We start from the raw sequence: 23,233 nt of genomic DNA, 5'->3' as shown, positions 1-23,233 counted from the left end.
GCCCTTCCTCGGACTGCCGCCACAGCCGCGCAGCTTCAGCCAAGGCCGCCGGGACGCTGTCATGCTCCCTGGGGGAACCTTGGCGGGCGCCCGGGCCTCCCTGGGCACCGCGGGAGGCCTGGCCTGGGGGCTCCTCCTGGCCCCTGAGGCTCGAGGGGCGCCCCCCGAGGAAGGGCCCACTTGGCTGGCAAACGCCCTGCCCTGCGCGGGCGCCCCCCGCAACCCTGCCGAGCTGATTCCCGGGCCGCGGTGCGCGGGCGGGAGGGCGGCGGGAGGCTCCCCCGCTGGGCGCTGCCCGGGGCCGAGGAAGGCGCCCGCCGAGCGGCCCCGGCGGTCTGCTCCGGCGGCGTCCCAGCTGCCACATGCCTCGCCCGCCCTGACCCGCCCCGCCTGCCTCGGACCTGCCGCCGCCGCCGCCGCCCGGAGCGTCAGCGGGAAAGGCGGCCCGGCACAGCGCAGCAAGCCGGCAGCTCCGCGCGCCCCCGAGCCGAGCCGCACCTCAGGCCGGCCGCAGAGGGGCTGGGCTTGGACGGGGCGCGCGGCTCCCCTCGCCCCCTTGCCGGGGCGCGCCTCTCGCCCCCGGGCGCCACGGCTGCCCCGCTCCCGCCGCCCTCCAAGCCCGCGCCCCTTCTGCCCCGGGGGCGTCTGCAGGCGGCGGCAGCGGCGGCTCCTCCCCGCGGCCCCCTCCCTGCCGCCGGGCGGGGCTCGGTCGGTCTCGGAAGCGGAAGCGACGCCTCCCCCCCCCGCCCACAACTCCCCAGCCTCGCAGCAGCCCCGCCGCCGCCGCCGCCGCAGGTACCGCGATGCGGGGGGGGGGGAGGGGAGGGGAGGGGGCTGCGCTTGCATCGGCCTCGACCCCCTCGGCCGGCTCCGGAGAGGAGCCCCGGCCTGGCCCGGCCCGCGGAGGCCCTGCGGCTGCGACGTCGCCCGGCCAGCCCCGTCCCCCCGCAGCTGGCAGGGGGGGTCCCCTCGCAGCCGCCAGCCGCGGGGTCCGACTGGGATCGCAGCCCGGGCGCGGCGCCGGCGGGGCGGGGCGGGGCGGGCTGCTCCAGCTCCTCCGGAACGCGGGGCTGACGCGCCCGGGGGCTCCCGCGGGAGGGGCGCGCGCGGCGGAGGCTCCGGGGCCCCCAGGCGCGCGCCCCCCCCGCTCCGAGGCCTGCGCTCGCTCGCGCGCCGTTGCCCTCCGGGGCCGGCGGGCAGGGCTGGTGCCGGGGGGGGGGGGGAGGAAGGGCAGCGGGGGCGCCGCGGCCTGAAGGCGGCCGGGCGGGGGCGGAGGAGGTGGCCCCGCTTGGCCCCCCCCGGCGCGCTGACCCTTCGCCTCCCGCCTTCCTCCCCAGGCCGCCTCCAGGCCGGCCCTCCCGCCTCGCTGCGCTTCTGCCCGAAGCATGTAGCCGCCTGGCCTCCTCTCCAGCTCCAGCCCCCCCAGGACAGGTAAGCGCCGCAGCCGGGGGGGGGTGCGAGGAGGGGGCTGCAGAGCATGTGCAGAGAGCGCCTGGCCAAGCCCTCTGGAGCCAGGGGGCAGCAGGGCAGCGGGAGGCGGGCAGCTCTGGACACAGCCTGCTGCTCCTCCTCCTGAGGAGGGTGGCTCAGCACAGCCTGTGGGCGGGAAGGGCCAGTTCTGAGGCAAGGGAGCTGGCCTTGGCCCAGTCACAGGCCTCCGGAACCTGCTTTGGCTCGTGGGAATAGTGCTCCTGAGCATGTGCAGAATGCCTGGTCCCCCAGCTGTGAGCGTGCGAGAGTGCGCAAAAGCGTCTGCTGCAGGCCTGCCCACAGGTGCCTGCTGTCCTCCCCCGCAGGGCCGGTGTCGCGCCCCCCATGTCAGGCTCTCTGAGCAGGAGGAGTGACCTGGCCAATGACAACAGCCGCCTGAGCATGAGCCTGGCCTTGGCACCGCCCGCCGGAGAGGGCCTGCCCCATAAGGGGCACTGCGGCTACACTGCCTCCGAGCTGCACAGCGTCCTGGGCCTGCCGCCCCCCGCCGAGGAGCCTGCCAACACCAAGTGGGTGAAGGACGGGCAGAACCAGCTGCGGCAGGCAGCAGAACGTGGCCGCGACCAGAACCGCAATGAACTGAGCCTCCCCACGAAGGAGTTGAGCACCCTGCTCATCCCACTGCCTGACGAGGAAGAGAAAGATGGAGAAGACGAGGAGGAGGAGGACGAGGAAGAGGAGGACGAGGAAGAGGAGGATGAGGAGGACTCCACGCCCGTCCAGAGCGAGCCCGTCACGGAGTCTGAGCAGAGCTCAGAGCGGGCTCTGCCACGCGGGGAGCAGGCGCGCAGTGCCAGCCTCCTCTTTGGGATGCGCAACAGTGCTGCCAGCGACGAGGACTCCAGCTGGGCCACTCTCAGCCAGGGAAGCCCCACGGGCAGTTCTCCGGACGAAACTGGTAAGCGCTGGCTGGAAGCGGCTTTCTGCAGGCGTTGCCAGGGGAGGCAGGGGGTGGGCAGGGGTACGCAAGTGGCTGAGCGGCAGGGAGGGGCAGGGGTCTGAGGGTGTTTAGTTCCCTGGAGCTGCTCCCTGGGGAGGCCCCCTGGGCAGTGCGTCCAAGCTCCGGAGCTGGGCCCTCGGGATCCCAAACGCTCCTGGGCGTGCGGCTGCATAGAGCCTGAACTAGGCCTTGTGTTTTCTCCTGCCTTCTGCCCACCCCCCCCCAGAGGATTTGCGATTGATGCTGCAGACGGAGGCATAAATGGATCTCCTGCTCTGTCGAGGCCTTTCCTCCTTGGGGAGGGGGCTCCCTTTCGCCCTCTAGCCCCTTTCTGTGGGCAGAGCCTTTCCTAGCTCCACCCGCCCCTCCTCGTTGCCGGTTTCAGGCCCCTCCCTTCTCTTCTGTGCTGTGGAGCTCCTGGCACACTGCTGGTATTTGCCCCCACCCGCAAAACATCATTCGCCCACCCAATGGCTGGATCCTGGCCGGGCTAGACAGGACTCCGCCTACCTGAACTGACGCCCACTTCCTCGCAGCCAGGTGGCAGCCGTGGAGAGCTAATTTCTCAGGCACCGGGGGACTTGATTTGGATCTTGATCCCCTGGGCAGGGGAATGGGGGCTTCCGCCTTCCCAGCATGCTGGCAGCCCCACCTCAGAAGAAACAGGGACCTCTCTCCACAGCACGGCAGGAGTGGCGGTGGGGCAGAGGAAGGCGGACCTTCCCTCCTCCTGCGGTCCCAATCCAAATCAGGCACCTGCGGCACCTGGAGGGTTAGTTGCCAGCCGCTGCCCTCTGACGGAGTGGCCGGAGAGTGCGGACAAAAGGCCAGGAGAGAGGGGGAGGCAGAGACCTTTTGCAAAACAGCTGGCTCCGGGTAGCTCCTGCAAGCAAGCCAGGTTGCATGAGGCAGGGGGAGGGGGAAACTCGCAGCCAAGTGAGCCTGCCTGGCAGGGGGCCCGTTCACCTCCCCAACCACCAGGAAATCGCTCCACCTAACCCAGCTTGCAGGGCTTTTGAGAGAGAGAATTGGGGAGGGGGCACTGTGTACTCTTCCTTGGACTCTGGGGGGGGGGAGGGTAAACATGTCATCCGGCCTTAGGGCAATGGAGGGGAAACTGAGGCTGGCCAGCAGGCGACAGATGTTAAGGCATTCTTTGTGTGGGCAGCACATGCCTGGTCAATGGCTCTGTTTGTGCCAAGGCCTGTGAACGGCGCCAGGGTGAGGGGAAACCGCTGCCTGGACGCCCCAGCTGCCTCTGGGGAGCTTTCCCGGGAGGGCCTGTGCCCCCCATACCCCTCCCCTGCCTTCCTGGGCTGGGCACAGAAGAGTCAGCGTTCCTCTCTGCCCCGGCAGCTGCAACGCCAGCCTGGGTGCCCAGCTACAGCCTGATGCCCCGTGGCGTCCTTCCCTCTAGGGAGGGTCTGCTGAGCAGGGGTTCTCCCCTTTAGCCGCACAAGCCCCAGCTGGATTTATGGCCCCCTCCTGGCCAGCTCAGCCAGGTGCCCCGCTCTCTCCTCCCTCCTCCCTGTCCTACTTGGTCCCGGGGGGGCGGGGGGGGCGGGTGCTGTGCGCCTGCGCAGGCCTCTCTTGTCCAGGAGGCTGTTTAACCTGGACCTGGAAGTGGCACCCAGGTGGTGGGGACAGACAGTTGGTAAAGAAGAGCCAAGGCTGGGTGAGCTGGGGAGGGGGGGCTGTGTTGGGCGTAGGTGCCCCTAGCAGGGTCCTGGCAGAGAGGCAGGAGAGGAGGCACTGTTCCTGGAGGTGGGGGTGAAGGGAGGCAGAGCCCTTGGGACTCGGACCCCAGATTGAGAGCAGCAGCCCCCCTTTGCTGAGAGGGGAGCTGCGGCGTGGTTGAGAGCGTGGTTGTCCTGTACCTGTGGCACTGCCCCCCTCCCCCCCCCCCGATCTGGAGGCAGTGAGATAAAGAGCGTGGCGGCTGGACTGGGTCTGGAGAGGGCGGTGTGGGACGAAACGGGTGTGTGTGTGTGTGGTGAGGCGGGGCCACGGGCCTCTGGGTGGCGCAGTGCACGGCAAAGACCTGTTGCTGGCTGTTCTCCTGCTGGACTCCGGCCCCGGTAGGCTCTGGGGGCAGCTGGTGCTTTAGAAGTGTGTACGGGGTGGGGAGGGGGGTCAGAACTGCCGAAGTGGAGATTTGGGTTAGATTCTAGCAGGACTTCAAAGAGCCTCCTTGGTGCTGGAGGGGGAGGGGGAGAGAGGCCGGGCCCAGGGTGCGCTTCTGGCCTCTCCCTGCCTCCTGCTCCCCTGCCAGGCCTGTCGCCATGGTGGCGGAGGTTGGGTAGCAGCAACTCCCCAGGCTCGGAGCGAGCGCGCAGCACCTGGTCCCGGGTCTCCACGGAGGAGAATCTGCAGGTTGGGGCCAGGAGGGGAGAAGCTTCCCCCCCCCTCCCAGTTGGAAAATCCAGAAGGCCCCCCCCCAGCCCTCTCTGCCCCTCAGACATGGCTAGGGGCTGCCTGTCCTGTTTTTCAGAGGCATTCGATGCCTGCAGTCTGTTCTCGCCCTCCAAGAGAGCTCCCCGTACCAGTCTCTTTCAGAGTTAACGCAGCGGGGGTGGGGAGCAACCTGTGGGACCCGCTGAAGCCACGAGGGCTGGCAGGCTCACGCGAGAGCGGGGGAAGTCCCGTGTTGTGGGGAGTGGGCACCATGGTCCCGGCTGTGCAGAGCAGGAAAAGACCCTGCCCCATTGCTTTCCCTCTGGTCTGCCCCAGGGAGTTGGAGGGAGCAGGCAGAGGGTTGCCTTGAGTCGTGAGTGACCGGGGGGGGGGGCGCAAAACACACCCCCAGCCATGGCTGCTTTCTCTCCGCAGACTCCTTCTGGCTGTGCAATTCACTGGAGACGGACTCTGATCTCCCGGCAGGATGGATGCGGGTGCAGGACACCTCTGGCACCTACTACTGGCACATTCCAACGGGGACCACCCAGTGGGAGCCTCCCGTAGGGAGTGGAAGCAGCGACTCTTCGGCAAATACCCCCTCCAGGGAAACGCAGGTGAGGGGAAGACCCGGGCCCTCCCCGTTGGTCTGCGGACCAGAGGGCCCCCCCCCCTCACAAGGCTGTGGCCTCTGTTGCTTACTTCCTTGAGGGGGAGCGGAGGCCGCAGCTAGCAGATCGCTGGTGTGTGCCTGTGGGTGTGCAAGTGATGGGAGGGGTGTGCCCCATGGGCCCTTCTGCCACCCTCCCAGGCTCTGTGGGAGGGGCTGTTTTGAGCCGCTCCTGAGAAGCAGCTGCCTCCCCTGTACCCCCAGATCCTGCCCCAGTGCACGAGGAGCATCTCCCGAACTGAGCTGCCCGTGGGCCGCGGGAGGTTAACACTCGGGCTCTGGGGTCCAACAGAGTCTGAACTTGAGCAGGCTTTTAACGTGGTTGGGTTTTTAGAAAATCTCTGCTCTGGGGCTAACAAAAATAATAGTTCTCAGCAAATTATCCAAGTGAAAAGAAAGCTAAAAATATAAACCAAAACTGAATTCCTAAGTAGAAGCTTAGTCCCGAGTCCCCCCCCCCAGTCCCCCCCCCCGAAGGCTTGCAGCCCTTCGGAAAGGTGCTTGGGCGAATCTGGCCGCAAGGAGGGCCTGGAAGGTGGTCATGTTGGGCAGGGCACCCTCTGCCTCCCCAGAAGAGCTTCCCCTGGCGTCCGTGCTCTGGCTGCGGAGTCCCAGTGGAGGTCGGCAGCCGCCATGGTAATGGGCAGACATACTCCTCGAAGTCCCTGGGGCTCTGGGGGGCGGGGGGAAGGGTGCCAGGCCCTGCTGTTACTGGGACGGGACTCCTTGGCGGTCGGCGCACGGTAGAGCTTGCCGGACCTCAGCACAGAAGACCCGGGGTGGTTTGGGATGAGGCAGGAGGCGGGGGGGTAGAGGTTGCCAGGTCCAGGTTGGAAATTCCTGGAGATTTGGGTGGTGGAGCTAGGGGAGGGGCCTTAGTGGGGTTTAGAGCCCCACCTCCAAAGTATCACTTCCTTTCAAGGGAAACTGAGGATCACCAGTAAGTCCGGGAGATCTCCAGCCACCGTCTTTGGACGTCTCCCTACTTGGGGAGTTCAATCTGTTTGCTTTCGGGGCTTACTCGTGGTGTAGTGGAGAAGGGCATACATGCACCCCCACCCCCAAATAATAATAAAAAAATAACAACTGCACAAAAGAGAGAAGGGTTTGCGGGGACTCGCCTCAGGGAGGCATGGCCACCTCTGGGCACGGTCTGGAGTGGGAGGAGTAAGTAAAAGGAAGGAACCAAAGGGTCAGTATTCTCTCCCCCTCCCCTCTGAACAGCAATATTCCCCCCCCCCCCGCCCCTCTGAACTGAGAAGAGGGAAGGGGGACGACGGGGTCCTGCAGGGGACCAGACAGCTCCAGAAGCTGAAAATGGGACAAACAGACCCCACACTTGTACAAATAAAACTGAATTCCGTGGTACTCCAGGGAGCGGGGCCACCCCAGGATCCAGTTGGGTCTGACTGCTGAAGTAGACCCACGTCCCATCTAGGCTAGAAGTGGATCTCAGGCGAGGTTCCTTATAAAAATTCACACACACCCCTATTAATGTAGGCTAGTATTAGTTGTTGTAGATTTCCCGGGCTGTATGCCGTGGTCTTGGCACTGGTGGTTGATATGCTAATCTTATCTGTAGGGCTATTGTAAGATGTTGGGTAATTAGTTAGCCTGGTGTTTTTCAGGACTGGAAACGATGCCGTATTCATTCTTAAACTCTCTTCTTTCCTGTTGAAATTGTGCTTGTGCTTATGAATTTCAATGGCTTCCCTGTGCAATCTGACAAAGTGGTTGGATGTGTTGTCCAGTAGGCTGGTATTCATTGTGCACTTCGAGCCTCAGGGCCCTAACCCTTCTGAATTTTTCCCTCTAGGATGCATTTAAGGGGAGCTTGCATGGTGGCTCCACCCCAGAGCTAAGCACACCTTTGCCAACTGGATGTAGAAACGTTTAGGCATGTCTGGGTGAGCTAAAAGCGGGAACAGAGCTAGCTGCGCTTTCTCACGGCTGGCTTTAAATGGATTTCAGACTCTGCGCATGCTCAGAGGCTGGGGCAAATTCGTAGCTCTGTGGCAGGGAAGCAGGGTCTCTGCTGCTGCCCTGAACATTCAGTTGTGTTTCCTTTGCTTAGAGGACCTCAAAAGTTCTATCCTTTGGAGTCTTATTACACACCACACTCGTGTTTTTTCAAACTGGCATTTGACAGGGCTGTCTTTCTAGCTGGATTTGCACCTTACATAAATTCACTCAAGGGTTGCTCTCTGTTTCTTAGGGAAGTTTCTATTTTCAACTCCTGATTTCCTTATCAAAACCTTTCTTTCTTTCTTTCTTTCTTTCTTTCTTTCTTTCTTTCTTTCTTCCTTCCTTCCTTCCTTCCTTCCTTCCTTCCTTCCTTTCTTTCTTTCTTTCTTTCTTTCTTTCTTTCTTTCTTTCTTTCTTTCTTTCTTTCTTCCTTCCTTCCTTCCTTCCTTCCTTCCTTCCTTCCTTCCTTCCTTCCTTCCTTCCTTCCTTCCTTTCTTTCTTTCTTTCTTATTCTTATTAAAGTTCCATGTCCAATGTAGGCTTTTTACTTGTTCTCTTTTGTTCTGCCAATTTGGGGAAGTCTTTGGTTTTGGGTCCTGGGTGCGAAAGACGATCTTTCCCTTTTCTCCTTTTAAGCTTCCTGGAGGTTAGAGGCTAAAGCCTCCGATCTTCTCCATGTCTCTATCACTAGCATTGGCTGTGACAAACAGGAGCGGAGAGGGTTAACACAGTCACTGGGCTTTAAGGTGGGACAGGATTTGACTCTCTTAAGGAGGTCTGGGGGAGGTCAGAAGTGAGCCATGTCTCTTAAAGATCTCTTTGGGTCCTGATTAAAAGACTTTGTTCTAATTTTGCCAAGTTCCTGGCTCCCTTTTGGCAGCCAGTCAGTTACGCCTGTGAAGTGGCCCCCAGCCACCGCGAAGTCACAGTCCCCTGGAGAAAGAGGTCCCAACTGGTCTGTAGTTCTCCCAGGCGTCAGTGACAGACCAATGCGCAGTTTCTCCAGCCGTCTGGGGCCCCTCTGTTATTTTCCTTGGAAGATGGTGTTAAGGGGAGCTACGGGGGCATTTCCGATATTCTGAATCATCAGAGGGGGCAGTCGGTTAAGGCAGGAGTAGACATGCATGTCAGGAGAGCGAGCGAGCGAGAACTGGCAAGTCGCTGAGAAGGATGGGGGCGATCAACCCCCCCATGTCAATCCCAGAGTACTTTCTAGACTCTCCAGCCAAACACAGCGTCTCTCCTGATACCCCAACTCTTTGCACCTCATTTTTGGGGCAGCCAGAAATTCAGCTTCCTACCTTGCTTCTAGGGCAGTTACTCTATCATGGGTGGCCCTTGGCAGTAACATTGGAGCCTAGCTTTCCTTTCCCCGGTCACTAAGTCATTTCTCTCAGTATGCATCCTCTCAGCCTCTCTGCTGCATGCGTCTGTCTCAGCGTTACTCCACCCAGCTTCACACACACACACACACGCTTACACCTTCATTCATACACACAATCAGCGGTCACATTCAAGTTCATCCACAAATCTCTTACAACACAGACATCCTTCTCTCTCTCTCTTTTTCCCTATATTTTTTCTCTGCATCTAAGTTTATAATCGGATAATACCTTCCAAATTGCTCCATTAAGGTGTTCAAGGGATCAAGCATTCTAAAGGATGAAAGATCCCATGGATTTCCCCTTTGCTTGTTTTTGTCCAGTTGCTTTACACTGGGGTTGTTCCTCAATTCTCCTTCCATATTCTAATTTTCTCTTCCTGTCAAGTTTACCTTTTGCACTAGATATTCTAAAATCCAGGGCACTTAAACTTCTTTAGGGAATTCTACGACCCGTTAGGTGTGAACTTAATTAAAACATGTTTGCCCACAAGCACATGAAATATTTCTGCTGGCAACCTCTTTGGCTCCTGTGCTTGCTCATCAAACCCCCAAGCCTATTCTGTATATACGTATATTTTCTTTTTCTATCCATTTCTCAGATGCGTTCAAGCTGGGCTGTGCCTGAACATTTCAAAAACAGGTCTAGATGGGAGAGGATCTTCCCCCCACTCTCTCTACGTGGCTCTGTTCAACCCTTGGGGCCCTTAAGTCACCCACGGCAGCCTCCTGGCCAGCGAACCTAGACAAACAACCGTCACCCAGGGACTTTTTAACTCTTAATGTCACTGTCCCGTAATCTTACAAGGGGGGAAGCATGAACTTACGGGAACTTCGGAAGGAGGAAGGTACCAGACTGAGAAACTTGTCCAATCAAAGGGGTAAAGAACTCACTTCCCAGGGTTTCCAGTCCCTGGCTACATACAGAATCACAGAATTGTATGGAAGGGGCCATACAGACCTTCTAGTCCAACCCCCTGCCCAGTGCAGGATCAGCCTAAAGCATCCCTGACCAATATTCATCCAGCCTCTTCTTGAAAACTGCCAGTGAGGGGGAGCTCACCACCTCCCTAGGCAGCGATTCCACCTTTGAACTAGATAGACCTATTTAAGTGGCCCGTCAGGCAAGATTTACCTGGAGCAGGCAGCTTGGAGCAGACCCTCCCCGACAGCTAGCTCAGTATTTCTAAAGGGAACCAGCAGGATTCTTTAGTGTGTGTGGGAAGCAGGCCTATTCCAAGCCTGTTCAGATAGAGATGGTTCTAGCAATCAGGATCATATATGCAGGAGGCAATCCATGCCACGGCAAGTCGCCACGCCCCAGGGCTTCTCGCAGCAGCACTGCCCCTATTGCAGCATTCTCTGGCCAGGGAGGTCTATCAAGAGCAATCCAGGCTTACAGGACCCTCGAGGAAGGGATGTACGCACGCACGCGCACACACACACACACACTTATTGGGCTGTTGCTCTCAGAGCACTGCCACTGAAGATCATAGAATAGAATCGTAAGAGCTGGAAGGGGCCATAACAGACCATCTAGTCCAACCCCCTGCCCAGTGCAGGATGAGCCTAAAGCATCTCTGACAAGTATTCATCCAGCCTCTTCTTGAAAACTGCCAGTGAGGGGGAGCTCACCACCTTCCTAGGCAGCCGATTCCAGCTTTGAACTACTCTGACCGTGGAAAAGTTTTTCCTAATATCCAGCCGGTACCTTTCTGCATGTAATGTAAGCCCATTGCTTCGAGTCCTATCCTCGGCTGCCAACTGGAACAGCTCCTTGCCCTCCTCCAAATGACAGCCTTTCAAATACTTAAAGAGAGCAATCATGTCCCCCCTCAACCTCCTCTTCTCCAAACTAAACGTTCCCAAGGCCCTCAGCCTTTCCTCGTAGGGCTCAGTCTCCGGACCCCTGATCATTCTTGTCGCTCTCCTCTGCACCCTCTTGATTTTGGCCACATCCTTTTTGAAGTGAGGCCTCCAGAACTGCACACAATACTCCAGGTGTGGCCTGACCAAGGCAGTATAGAGAGGGGCTATGACCTCCTGCGATTTCGACGCTATGGCCCCTTTGATACAACCCAGGATTGAATTAGCCTTTTTTGCCACCGCATCACACTGACTGCTCATATTCAGTTTACAGTCCACTCTTACCCCAAGATCCCTTTCACATAGACTACTGCCCAGAAGTGTATCCCCCATCCTATATTTGTGCTTCACATTTTTGTGGCCCAGATGTAATACTGTGCACTTATCTATGTTGAATTGCATACTGTTCACAACTGCCCATTTCTCCAGAGTATTCAGGTCTTGTTGAATTTTAACTCTATCTTTTGGGTGTTCGCCACTCCTCCCGATTTGGTATCATCATCAAATTAAATGAGTAGCCCATTTACCCCTTCATCCAGATCATTGATAAAAATATTGAAAAGCACCGGGCCCAAAACCAAGCCCTGTGGCACCCCACTGGACACCTCCCTCCAATCTGATGAAACTCCATTGACCACCACTCTTTGGGTGCGGTCCTCCAACCAGTTCCCTATCCACCGAACTGTCCTATAGTCCAGTCCACAGTCTTCCAGTTTGCCCATCAGAATGTCATGGGGGACCTTATCAAAAACATACCCACTTCTCGATCTTGCCAAGACCGGGACTTTGCTTGAACATCTTCTCACCATAAAAGGCATCTTTCTGCAACACGAGAACTCTAGACAGAGGGCGGATCTGCACTCCCGAGCCCAAGAGCTCTCCCCTGCACACTGCATGACTTGTTAGCTCCAGCTTAATAACAGTTCTAGAGCCCTTCATAAAACCCATGTCCCAGGGCCTGGCAGTTGGATCGAGACAAATGGTGTTTGTGTACACAATTTGTAGTAAATACTACATTTTAATACTTTTATAGGTTAGCTTGACCCTCTTAGTTCATTCTCCTTTGGGGGTTGAGTTTTAAAACCCTTTTCCTTTTGTTTTCTAGACAAGTGGACCAGGCCCAGGGAAGGGGGCCTAGTCCCGGTCTACTACTCCTTGGTCCTCCTCTCCAGGAGGGCGGCAAGGGGGAAACGAACTTGAGGGAACTTCGATCTGCAGCTCGGCTGGGGTTTGGCAGAGCGCAGGGGAGAGCGGGCTTTTGGGAACCAAACTGGACTTACTGGTCAAGTATACTTAATCCTGGCTAGTTTTTGGAAGAGAGGGGCTCCTCCTCTATGACCGGGATAATTGCTAACCCTGTTTAAAACAACACTAGGCAGCTCGGTGGTTGATTTCAAAGTTAAGCGGCTCCGCAACTGAAATTCAAACTCTTGCAGCTATGAGAGAGGCCTGTGTGGACCTCTGAGCACCTGGAGAAACCCTGACCCTGACTCCTAACAGCTGGGTCTCTTAATTTCTACAACGGAGAGGGCTGGGGAAAGCTTTTCCTGATTATTCCCACCCGTAAGATAGACCGAAAGGGAAACGTGGGAACAATTTCCAGGGAGTCAAATGGGTAACGGTTCCCTCCCCAATCGAGGGATGCTAAAGATGCACGCACACAAGAATCACAAACAGTCTGGAGAGCGCCTGCGGGGAGAGTTCCCTACAGCTGTACATTTCTAGAACAGGTGCTCACAACACAGGGGTGCCAGAAAAGTACAGGACGCTGCCCGTGTTCCCACCATTAATCTGTTACTGGAATGGGACTCCTTGCGAGTAAGAAGGGGGAATTAGTGGCCAGGAGTAAGGCTATATGAGAGGATAACAAGCGAGACCTACACCAATGTCTACGGGGTCCTCTCCCCAAAGAAACTGTGACAAGACAGATGTTCCTCCAAGCAAAGAGTAACTTTATTCAGAGGAGAAAATGCATGCACGCAAGAAGCAGTAAACTGTTGGCACAGGCACACACAGAGTCCTAGGAAGTTAGCCAGAAGAGATTGGACTAGAGGGGGTGGGGGGGAGCAGTCCACGGAGGAAGAGAGCTTCAGACGTCTTGCATCTTCGGCCAGGGAGGAGGGCTCTCCGCTGGAGGAACGTGTAGAGTTTGAGTGTGGCAAAGCCCTGGTTCTTATAGGGCAAATCATGTTTTGGGGCTGGGGAGCCCCTTCGGCCCGTTGAGACAAAAGACCGTAAATGTCAGTTCCTGAGAATGACAAAGGTTTTAGCACCTTTGATTGTTGCTACCCGGAGTGACGAAAGAGTAAGATTGGGGTTTCCTGTTGTTTGACAAAGAGACGATGGCTCATTAATGTCCCCGGAGCTGGGCCATATGAATTTACATGTCGCCAGGAAGAAATTCACAACTTGAATCACTCCCGGCCCTCGGCCTTTGCATTCGCATTCCATGCATACTTTATTCTCCTGGGCAGGACTCGGAAACGGCTTTGTCCATCCAGCTGGAATCTCCCTGATACAGACCACGCTGTATTCATTCAGGGGCTCTCTGGTTTTTGTATCACGGGCTGTATTAAACATGGCGGAGGCTGGGGTCGGCTGCTCACCCGCGCCTTTCCTGCCTTGGCAGTCTGGTTTCTCAGGCGGCCTCCTAGAAAATCCAGAACTCTCATCTTACTAAGGAAGTTTTTTAGTTGGTGAAGCACTGTCTCCTAACTTGATCGAAACCTCAGTTATCGGGGCTGGTTTTCCACCCACATTCTGCTTTGGCTGGCACAATGAGGATGGCATCAAAGTGGCAAGTGAAGGGACTGGCATGGCCCCGTGGATCTGCCCTCGTGCCAGCCGGCGGGCAGGCCTCCTTCACGTGGGACAGCCCTGCCAATAATCAGCACCTTTTTGTGTGTGAACGGAAGTGCAAGAGAAGCGAACAAGTCCGGGCTTTCCCCTTCTTTCCCCAAATAGTCTGAGCAGGCAGGCGTGCCCGTGGGTGGCGTGCCCGTTCCGTGCCACTCGCTGATGGATTCGTCGGAGCTGGTCTCTCGCTGAGCAGTATTGCCCAGCATCAGGGGCTGAGATGAAATAGCAGGTGGGCGGATTACTGGATTAATCTGGGGGCAGGATCAGGCCACCCCGAATCCATTTGCCATCCTCTGTTGAGCGCTGGAACAGGCGGCAGCTGTTTCTAGAGCCGGCGCTTGGTGTGATGGGCGGCTTCCCCTCTCACAGAGCGTTCCTGCTCTGGGGGCCTCAGAGGAAGTTTGTGTCTTTTGCGGAACTTGCCATTCCCTGCCTCCCATACAGCGTCCTTTGTCCAGTCAGAGTAGCTGGGCTGATCGTGGCTCTGCGAAGGCTTGTCTTTCGGCATTTGAGAGCGCCCTCCAATTCCCTTGGGTGGTAGGACCGAGGATTACTCTTGCAGAGACACAACGGGCCGATCCCTCTGAGAGCTGGTCATTCGGCAGTATCGTTGCCTTGGGTGGAATGAGACGGTCAGTGCAGAATCACTTGCCTATAGAGGCTGATTGGAAAGCAACAAGACTGGACCAGTTACTCATGCAGAGATCCAGTGGATGGGCTCTCTGTGGGAGCTTTCATTGTGTGCTTTATTTATTTCTTACATCTGTTAGTTTGGCATAGTTTCTCATAGTCTGATAATATTACCCTGAAGAAGACAACATATGTTCGCTAGTTGTCAGCCAGTGGCAGTGGGTTCCAAAGGACTTCGGAGCCAGGCCAGTCATGCCTGCTTCCTTCGGGTTAATGCCATTTAATGACAGAAAACGGAGGTCCCCTGGCTGTTCTCCTGGCGAGTTGCAGCATGTCGCGGGGCTCTTGCTTCTGCCGACTTGGAGCCGAGCCCTGCTGCGCCTTTTCGCGGTCTCTCGTCAGTCAGTCTTTCCCCAGCAGGCTCTTGGCTTCTGCTGGCTTTTGGCTTGAGTGAGGCCCCTCCGCTTTCCTACAGCGTGTTGTTCTATGACTGGCTACTAGCAGTTGCCCGGGCAATCCTGGCGAGAGCCCGTAAGGTGGGCCAGGGCAGAGGAGGCGGCCTGGGGCTGATTGCAGGAGAGGTGGGCTGAGGCAGAGGCCCTTCGCCAGGGAGGTTTGCCTGCCTCTCACTGCGGTGGGGACGCCCCCATTGAAAGCATCTGTGCGCGTTGCAGAGGGAGAATATGAGCTGCTTTGCGTGGATGGTGGAGTCCTTTCGGTAAGACCCTGCCTGTGTGCAAAGACCCATAGCAGTGGGGGGAGCGCTCTTTGCCTCGCTGAAGTTGAGTGGGGGAGAGGCATCTCTGAGGACCTCTGGTGGGCTCATTCCTTGGGGATGTTTGAACCCTGGGCTTTGTGCTGCAGCAGCTCCCGGCTGTGAGGGGTATGAGAGTCCAGCTCAGTGTCTGCAGTGTCTGAAGGAAGGGAGGAACCACTCCCTGGGGGAGGGAGGTGAGCACCCCCCCAAAAAAACCCTCCTCTTAATCCACATGTGCGCAGGCATTCCGGTGGGGAGTGGCGGCAGGGGTGGGGCTGCCTCTTGGTGCACTTTTCAACTGACCTCCCCCCCCCTTTCTCCCTCTGCACATCTTGCAGCTGACTTGGATGGATTTTGGACAGGCTGGGCACTCTGAGGACCCCCCCTTCTGGAAGGTGAGCTGCTGACACGAGGGGTGGGGCACGTGCGTGTGCCACCCTCTGCTCATCTCCTCCCCTTTGTGCTTGTCCCAGGATGTCCCATCAGGAGAGGTGACCCCTGAGCCCCAGCTGGACAAGAGCCAGCCCCCATTATGCTTGGGGTCTCCCAGTGCCAGGTGAGTGGGGGGCACAGGACACGGGCCTGGAACTGGGGACCCACGCAGACTGAACCCAGCTGTTGTGTGCGTGTGTACATACATGCGTGTGCACGCACGTGCCTGGCGTCTCAGGAGAGGAGGACACAGCCATTCATCGGGGGAGGTTTGGGGCTTGTAAAGGGACGTGGGGTGTTTGTTCAGTGTTACGAATGCAGCCACGGAGGCCATTCCCTAGGTGGCCACTGGAGGGTGCTGCTCTGCTTTCCAGGACCCGTATCCTGCCACCTCATTTGGAGCATTCAGGCCCAGAGGCTGTCTGGGGTCCCCAAATGGGGGGTTCTTGCAGGGAGAAGTGGCTGTGTCTCCTGGGACTGCCTTGTGCAAAGGAGGAGGCATCCAGACCGGGCAGTTCCTTGCAACCGGAGGCCGCGTGCCCTTCCTGGAGGCCCTCAAGAAGATGCGTCTCCACCTGACGGAACAGGAGCGGGGAGGTGGCGGGGGGCCCAGCAGCGCCACTCGGCGACCCAGTTGCCGAGTCAGCTGGATTTGGGGCTCTTCTCCCTCCCTCCCTGAGTTACCCCAAGGGGCTTCTCAAGAAACGGGGGGGGGGGGTGTCAACCAGCTCCAGAAATGTTGAGTGTGTGGATAGTTGGGGGGTTGCTGCTTAGCAGAGAGGGAACTGCTCTCTGCACATGGTCTGAGGCAATTCTGGTGGCCGAGCCTGGTGCAAATGAATCTGCCTGTTCTCTTGTCCCCCAGCTCTTTCCTGGGAGAGGAAGGTGACACAGCTGCCGCATCCCTCGGCCTCAGCCAGGGGTCCAAGGTAGGGGGAGCTGCCTGCCCTCTGTGGCTGTGCCGCTAGGAGGCAAAGCCCCCAATGCCGTGCCGGTGCGCGTGGTCCAGGTCCCCCACCAAACAGCGGAATACTGAGACAGCCCCAGGGAATGGGCCGTGCGCCCCCTGAAGGAGAGGAGGGGGTGTCCTGGCCAGGAGCGGGGGGCACAAGGCCCTGCGGCCCCTCCCCGTTTCTCCCAGAGGCCCAACGATGCTCCCTCCCGCTGGGGTTCACTCTCCCACATTTTCACTCCACTCTCCCTTCAGGGGGAGGCACGTGGTGCTCCCACCCTGTTTTATTCTCCCAACATCACTTTGGAGGTGTTGCAGGCCCCCTGAGCTCCATGGCTGGGCGGGGACTTGAACCTGCGCAGAGGGGGCCGAGTCTCAGTGCGGCCCCTGGGCCTCCGTTCGTGGGCAAAGAGTCCGTGCCCCGCCTGCCTCACCCTTGTCCCCCGGCCCCTCTTCCCGCAGTGCTTCTCGGTGTGCTCTCTGGGCTGGGTGGAGATGTCTGAGGAGGAGCTGGCGCTGGGCAGGAGCAGCTTGGCCGTCAACAGCTGCATCCGGCAGCTCTCGGCTCAGAATCGGGATCTGACCGGCTCCTGGGCGAAGGTGAGCTGCGCGTGGTAGGGGGCCGCAGACCCCCCGCGTTCCCATTCCCCATCGGCAAAACTGGAACGATTCTCCCGCGCTGTTCCTGCGGAGGCCTGCTGAGGAGCAGCCAGGGCTCTGCTGGGGAGGCCCCGTGGCTTCCCTCTCAACGCCCCCCTTCTCCTCCCTCCAGGGCAAAGCCATGCTCCTGCTGCTAGAGAAGGAGGCCCTGCAGCTGCTGGACCCCGAGGGGGGCACCGTCCTGCACAGCCAGCCCATCAGCCACATCCGCGTCTGGGGGGTTGGGCGGGACAGTGGCAGGTCTGTGTCTGTTTGCGGCTTGTGGGAGCAGCGCAAGGGTGGGGGGGGGTCTGCAGGGAAGACTTCCTGGGAGGGAAGTTGCACGGGGGGGAGAAGTACCCTTCCGCCACTGCTCTTGTGCGGTCCACGACAGAAGCCACGCAGTCTGGGATATTGTCTGGCTAGGCCCCCCGGCCCCTTGCACCGCTCCTGGCAAGTGGGAAGGCTGGTGCTTTCGGTGCCCTTTGGGATTCTTCACTCGGGGCTATTGGAAAGCCCGGCTGGACCAGACTGTCAGTGGCCCAAGCAGTCCAGGGTCCCATTTCCCCGCCACCAGCCAGTTGCCTGGAGGGTGCAGAGGCCGAGACCCTCCCCTGCCGCCGCCGCCACCTCCTGCGCGGGTGCTCAGAGCTTTGCGGCCTCTGAAGATCTCTCCGTGGGCAGCAGCCACTGCCTGCCCGCCCCGCCCCGCATGTATTGCCCTTGCATGGCCATCTGTGCTTGTCATCAGCGCCATGCCCCCCCGCCCCGCCCCTGCAGTGAATTGCACAGTTCTATTACTCCTCGAGTAAAGAAGCGTTTTCTTTTGTCTGTCCCGAATCCCCTTCTTTGAGTGCCCCCAAGCACTAGTTTTTGGAGAGGGAGGCAGCCCACCCTCAGTCCGCTTTCTCTACCCCAGCATGTAACTTTCCAAACCTGCAGCACGGCACCCTCCGCTGCGTCTTCTCCCAGCCGAAAAGCCCCGCGGCCCCTCAGGCTTTCCTCACAGGAATGGGACTGTGGTTTCCAAGCGCTGTTTGGGACGCGATGAGCCAAGCCCCCCCCTTGCAGATGTCTCCGGGAGCCCTTGCCGAGGCGTCCCCACTCCAGTCCTCTCTGGGGCAGAGGGGGCTTGGGAAGGGGGGGGCAGCCTTGGCCAGAGGGTGAGCTTGTGGGGGCTCCCTGCGGTCTCCTGCTAACCGTCTTCTGTGTCATCTTCTCTCTCTTCCCCTCTGCTTTGCTTTGGGACTCAGGGAGAGGTACGTCTCTGGGCGTGCAGCTGGAGGGGTGTGTCCCCTGAAGTCTGGGGAACGGTGGCTGAAGTTTGTCAGTATCACAGCATCTCCCCCCGGTTTGGGCCCAGCTATGCCAGAAAGGGCGCGTCAGGGGGGTGGGGGTGGGGGGTGGGGGGTGGGGGTGGAGAGTCTTAACCTCCTTGAAGTACATTCGGTTGATCCCCATGTTCCCTCACTGGGGGGTGGGAGGGGAGGGGTCCCTCCGGCTGCTGTATGTTTCTGAACTGTGCCACCTTCTCACCCTGCCCAGGGATTTTGCCTACGTGGCACGTGATCAGCTGGCCCAGATGCTGAAGTGCCACGTCTTCCAGTGTGACACGCCCGCCAAGAACATCGCCACTGCGCTCCATGAGATCTGCTCCAAGGTGACGTTCAGCCCCTCCCCTCGCCCGCCTCCAGCAGCTGCTTGGCCCCCACCCCCAGGAGCCTTTGCCCCCCTTCAGCCTCACAGTGAGGGCCCATCCTGGGGCAGGGGGCAGGGCGGGGGGCAGGCGAGGAGTCTGCTTGAGGACTGACCCTGAGAGCCCCTTCCCAGGGCGGACGCCTGGGCAGGGAGCTTGGGCCTCCCTCCCCCTCTCTGTGAGAAGGGCTGGTTGAGTCTGGTAGTGGCGGCGGCAGTGGCAGCAGCTCCGTCTGCTGCCCGTCAGCTCCAGGCTCCCCTCTCGGATTCCTTCCCTCCCGTCCTGCTGCTCCAGCCAGGTGGGGCCTGTTGGTGTGGGGAGGGCCCGGTCTCCTGCTGCCCTAGAGCCGGTATTACTGAGTGGGTTGTGTGGTCGGTGGGACCTGATCGTGTGGGCAGGGCCTTTGGAGGTGCCAGGCCTGCTGGCATCATGCTGGACCCTTGCCTCCCCTGCCAGAGGTGGGGTCGGCTGGCTGGGAGATGCCGCCTCCGGGGCTTTCCTGGGCGGCACCTTCTTGCACCGGGGGTATTGGTTACAGGAGCGGCTCGTGAATCGCTCTGCTGCTGGCTTGTCCTCCGTTGCCTGCGGATTCGCCCTTTCTGGGCGCGTTGTCGTAATTACGGTTTTCAGCTTTTGTGGATTTGCCACTGTGAAAACTCTCACAAAAAGCAGGTTGTTTGTATTTCGAAACTAAAAGGAATCTGTCTGTTGCTCTCCCAAGATCATGAGCGAGCACAGGGGTGGCCATGCCCCGCCCAATGGGCTGTCGCTGGATCACTCTAAGTTGGTGGAGGTCCCCTTCCAAGGTAGGGGGTGCTGGGCCTTGAGCGGAATGGCTGTGCAGCGGACGGCTGGGGTGGGGCAGGGACAGCCCTTGCCTGCCTCCCGAAGGCTGCAGAGCCCACGTGGAGAGCAGGGGAAAGGGGCTCACCCTCTCCCAGTGGGCTGCTGGGGGTGGGCCGAGTGGGCAGCCTCCTGTGGGACGTTCGGGGGCTCTTTAGGGCTGCAGGTGGACTGGCTGCCGGGCGTTCTCGCTGCCCCCCACGTGTCTTCTGTGGAAGGCTGTGCGATGGGATGAGCATTGCATGGGCTGGTCGGCGCCGAGGGGGCTGTGTGGATCTCCCCATCTCTGGGCCCGTAGATGCTTGCGTGGCTGATCGGGGTGCCAGGGGAGGGGGCGGCGACTGTGCCGAGGTGCGTGTGTGTGTGTGTGGGGGGGGGAATGCTTTTCCACTCCTGCTCATGGCTGCCTTCCCCCCCCCTTCCCTCAGTTGAGTTTCCAGCCCCCAAAAGCGAGTTGGTGCAGAAGTTCCAGGTGTATTACCTGGGCAGCGTCCCAGTGGCAAAGCCTGTCGGTAAGTTGAGTGCCTGTGAGAAATGGGGGGAGGGGGGGCTGCAGTTTGGATGACAGGCAAGGGCTCAGGGGAGGGAGCAGGCAGGAGGCTGCCGGGAGACCCCAAAGGGGCCCCTGAGAGCTGTGGGGTGGGGGCCCTCAGTGGCCCCGCCGTGACCCTCACTGTGATTGGCTCCCCAGGCATGGACGTCATCAACGTGGCCCTGGAGAGGGCTCTGGCAGTCGGCCGCAGAGAAGAGTGGACACCCAGCCAGGTCAACGTGGCTCCGGCCACCCTCACCCTCCTGCACCAGCAGGTGAAAGGGGCCCTCTGCTGCCTGACCCAGTGGGGGGAGGAGCCCCCTGGCACAGTGAGGGTCAGGGGTCAGGTGCCATGCTCGACAGGAGGGGCGACTGTCGGCCCATGGACCCTCCCTGGCAACTGCTGGAGGGCATCAGTGCATGCCGTGGATGACCTCTGTGTGTGTGGGGGGGGCCCCGCCTCCTGGGCTGCTGCTTTGATTGACCCTCGCGCTATCCCTTTTCTCCAGCGCTTGCCACTGTGGTACAGCGACACTATGGAGTCCTGTTTCCCAGCGCTTACAGAGGTCCCTTCCATTCTTGGGTGCGGTTGGGGCGGTCCTTTCCTTGGGTTCGTTTCTAGTGCCAGAGCTGGGCTCGCCCCCAGATTCCTTCCCGAGTCCTCCTGGCCTTGGGATGGGAAGGTGCCTTTGACCAGCCTGGGGGCTGTCGTGGCCAAGAGCAGGAGGGGGAGCCCCCCTCCCTGGCCGCGAACTGGGAGGCAGCAGTGGCTTCCCCGGCAGAATCGCCAGAGGTGGCCACGGTCACACCAGAGAATCTGGCGCAGCTCCTTTCGGCACTCTTTGCCGGGTGGCATCACCAGCCTTTTGGCTTCCCTTTTCTGGGGTTTCGGGGCCAAAGGGGGATGCAAGTTCAGAAACACAAACGCTGCCGCCCCGAACCAAAGAAAAATGAAAAAGGGCCCTACGGTTCTGCTCTGTGTGGGATTTGGGTCGAGGGCAAGCCCCCTGGGCTGGAGAGGAACCTGGTTGCGGAGGAGGAGGGGCTGTGGGCACACGATCCTTGCTAGCCGGGACTGGCCGTCTTTGCACGGGCGCCCGGCGTGAGGATGTGGGTTTGGGCCTGATCTTTTGCTGAGGAATGGCGGGGTGGGGCCGTCCCCTGCCTGCGCCTGCCTGACTCCCCTCCCTCCCATCTCGCTCCCTGCAGACAGAGGCTGTGTTGTGTGAGTGCCGGGTGCGATTCCTCTCCTTCATGGGCATCGGGAAAGACGTCCGGTCCTTTGCCTTCATCATGGCTGCTGCGCCTGGCAACTTCCTCTGCCACATGGTGTGGTGCGAGCCCAATGCCGCCGGCCTGAGCGAGGCGGTGCAGGCAGCCTGCATGGTGAGTACCCCCCACGCCTTCCTTGGCCGCGAGCAGCCCAGTCGCCCCGTGGAAGCGGGGCGGAGACATGCCCTTCCCTCCGCAAGGGCTGTAGACTCAAGCTGGCTGCTCTGGCGATTTATTTCTGCAGCGTTCCTGGTGTGTGGTGAGACCTGCCAGGGTGTAGTGGCTAGACGGGGGTCTGGAAGACCCGGGTTCGAACCCCACTCTGTCATGGTGACCTTGGGCCATCTCTCTCCCTCAACCTCCCTCACAGGGTGAGGAGAAGGCTGCAAGCTGCTTTGAGTCCTGGCTGGGGAGAAAGGTGGGGTCTAGACAGCAAAGTAAGACACAGAAATGTAGAAAACCCTGCTCTACGGTCTCTAGGAGACAAGGCCACGCTCGTTTGTGTGGGGGTAAAGATTGTGGCGCCTGTGCCCACTTATTCAGTGACGGTGGGAAGGGGGCTGGCCCGGAGCAGCCGTTTCCACTCTGGTCTTGCATTCAGCCAGCCCCCCCCCCCCCGCCTTCTTTTGCAGCTTCGGTACCAGAAGTGCTTGGATGCTCGGCCCCAGTCCACCAGCTCCTGCCTCCCAGCGCCCCCTGCTGACTCTGTGGCCCGGCGCGTGGGCTCCACCGTCCGCAAGGGCGTCCAGACCTTGCTGGGGACCCTGAAACCCAAGCACCAGGGGGCTCAGACACCGTGAACAACCAGCGGTGGAGCTGGCGCCCCCCGTACTGAATCCCTGGATGAGGCCAGCACAGTTGGATTGGCTGGGCAGCCCTCCCCCCCCCCCCGCGTGCTCTCTCCATGTGGAAGGATGTGTGTGCAAGGTGTATATTTATGAGGTATGAGTGTGTCTGCGCAAGTGAGAAATGTTCATGCTACCTGCTGTGAACGGCTGCCCCCCAGCCCCCGGCCCCCCCCACAACATCGAGGGCGTCTGTGCCACCTCCTAGGACACCTCTGGGCATCCTCTGCTGGGCCTGACCCCCACCCTTGCTGTGGGCACCTGAATTAAGCTGAACAAAGTGGCATTGGGGCGGGACGGGGGGGAGAACCTCTTCCGTCCTGGGCTGTATGGCTAACACAGAACGGAGCCCTCACCAGGGGCGGGGGGGGGGGGGAGCTGCCCCTCTCTCTGCTGTAACGAGAGATCTTGGTGTTGTACTAAAACCATCAATAAACTCGGTTCCCTTGCCTCGGCTTGCTGCCTGCAGTTATGCCACGCTTTTGTTCTAGGCATACGGAGATCATCTCCTTTCGGCAGGGCACCCGTGGGTGGGGCTGTTTGCAGGAAAAAGGTTTATAGGATTGGGGTAGTGGGGGGTTTGCAACTTCTCTCCTCGAGACAGAACTTGGATGTAGTTGATGGGGTGAGGGGGGGGTCACAGGCGGGCACTGCAGCATCCGTTTGACCTCCAGCGCCTCCCCCTCAAAAGGCGCCCAGGAAAAGCTCGTGGGAGAGCAGTTGGCAGTGGAAGCAGACCGCACGAGGCCAAGGGTTGGCGCAGACACTGGCTGTGTTGGTGTTGTTACAAAGCGCGCCCTTGGTGGAGGGCAGGCGGCATGCTCCTGGCCACTGGCCTCCCAAGGCCATCGGGCTAAGCCATTCTGCACATGAGAGCGCCAGGCCCAGCACACCTCTGGGGCCGCTGCCCCCACAAGTCGCCTGGCTGGTGAACTGGGTGCCCCTTGGGCCTGCCCCTCCCAGCTGGGCATCCTGCGTAAAGGGGGGGGGGGGAGAACAGACTTGTGCAGTGAGGTGTGAAATTGTGAAGATGCGCAGCAGAGGAATTGTCCGCAAGAAACAAGCCCGC

General features: G+C 59.7%; 1 protein-coding gene across 2 annotated transcripts; it reads left to right on the top strand.

The window, feature by feature from the left end:
* The first annotated feature begins 729 nt into the window (after window positions 1-729).
* Window positions 730-22,613, top strand: APBB1 (amyloid beta precursor protein binding family B member 1). 2 transcript variants are annotated; one of them, XM_054973411.1, is made up of 15 exons: window positions 730-795; window positions 1,338-1,431; window positions 1,797-2,389; window positions 5,261-5,442; window positions 15,292-15,348; window positions 15,427-15,509; window positions 16,251-16,314; window positions 16,800-16,937; window positions 17,110-17,237; window positions 18,522-18,636; window positions 19,394-19,478; window positions 19,944-20,027; window positions 20,207-20,322; window positions 21,257-21,433; window positions 21,952-22,613. In XM_054973411.1, exons 3-15 carry the CDS (start codon window positions 1,816-1,818, stop codon window positions 22,117-22,119), a joined length of 1,971 nt encoding a protein of 656 aa, XP_054829386.1. In that variant the 5' UTR covers window positions 730-795; window positions 1,338-1,431; window positions 1,797-1,815; the 3' UTR covers window positions 22,120-22,613. The 2 variants fall into 2 exon arrangements, with proteins under 2 accessions (XP_054829386.1, XP_054829387.1); XM_054973412.1 differs by having other exon boundaries at window positions 782-795; window positions 1,349-1,431.
* Window positions 22,614-23,233: the final 620 nt, after the last annotated feature.

This window comes from Eublepharis macularius, chromosome 3 (assembly GCF_028583425.1).
Source record: "Eublepharis macularius isolate TG4126 chromosome 3, MPM_Emac_v1.0, whole genome shotgun sequence".
Lineage (NCBI taxonomy): Eukaryota > Metazoa > Chordata > Lepidosauria > Squamata > Eublepharidae > Eublepharis > Eublepharis macularius.
The sequence above is the reverse complement of the archived record's forward strand: the minus strand, read 5'-3'. Positions and strand labels throughout refer to the sequence as shown.

Excerpts from the sequence above, each read along its gene's own strand:
- APBB1 (XM_054973411.1), top strand. The coding sequence starts at position 1,816 with ATGTCAGGCTCTCTGAGCAGGAGGAGTGACCTGGCCAATGACAACAGC. Across the intron at positions 16,315-16,799 it reads GCCTCAGCCAGGGGTCCAAG|TGCTTCTCGGTGTGCTCTCT; the intron begins GTAGGGGGAGCT and ends CTCTTCCCGCAG. Across the intron at positions 20,028-20,206 it reads CCCAGTGGCAAAGCCTGTCG|GCATGGACGTCATCAACGTG; the intron begins GTAAGTTGAGTG and ends TTGGCTCCCCAG.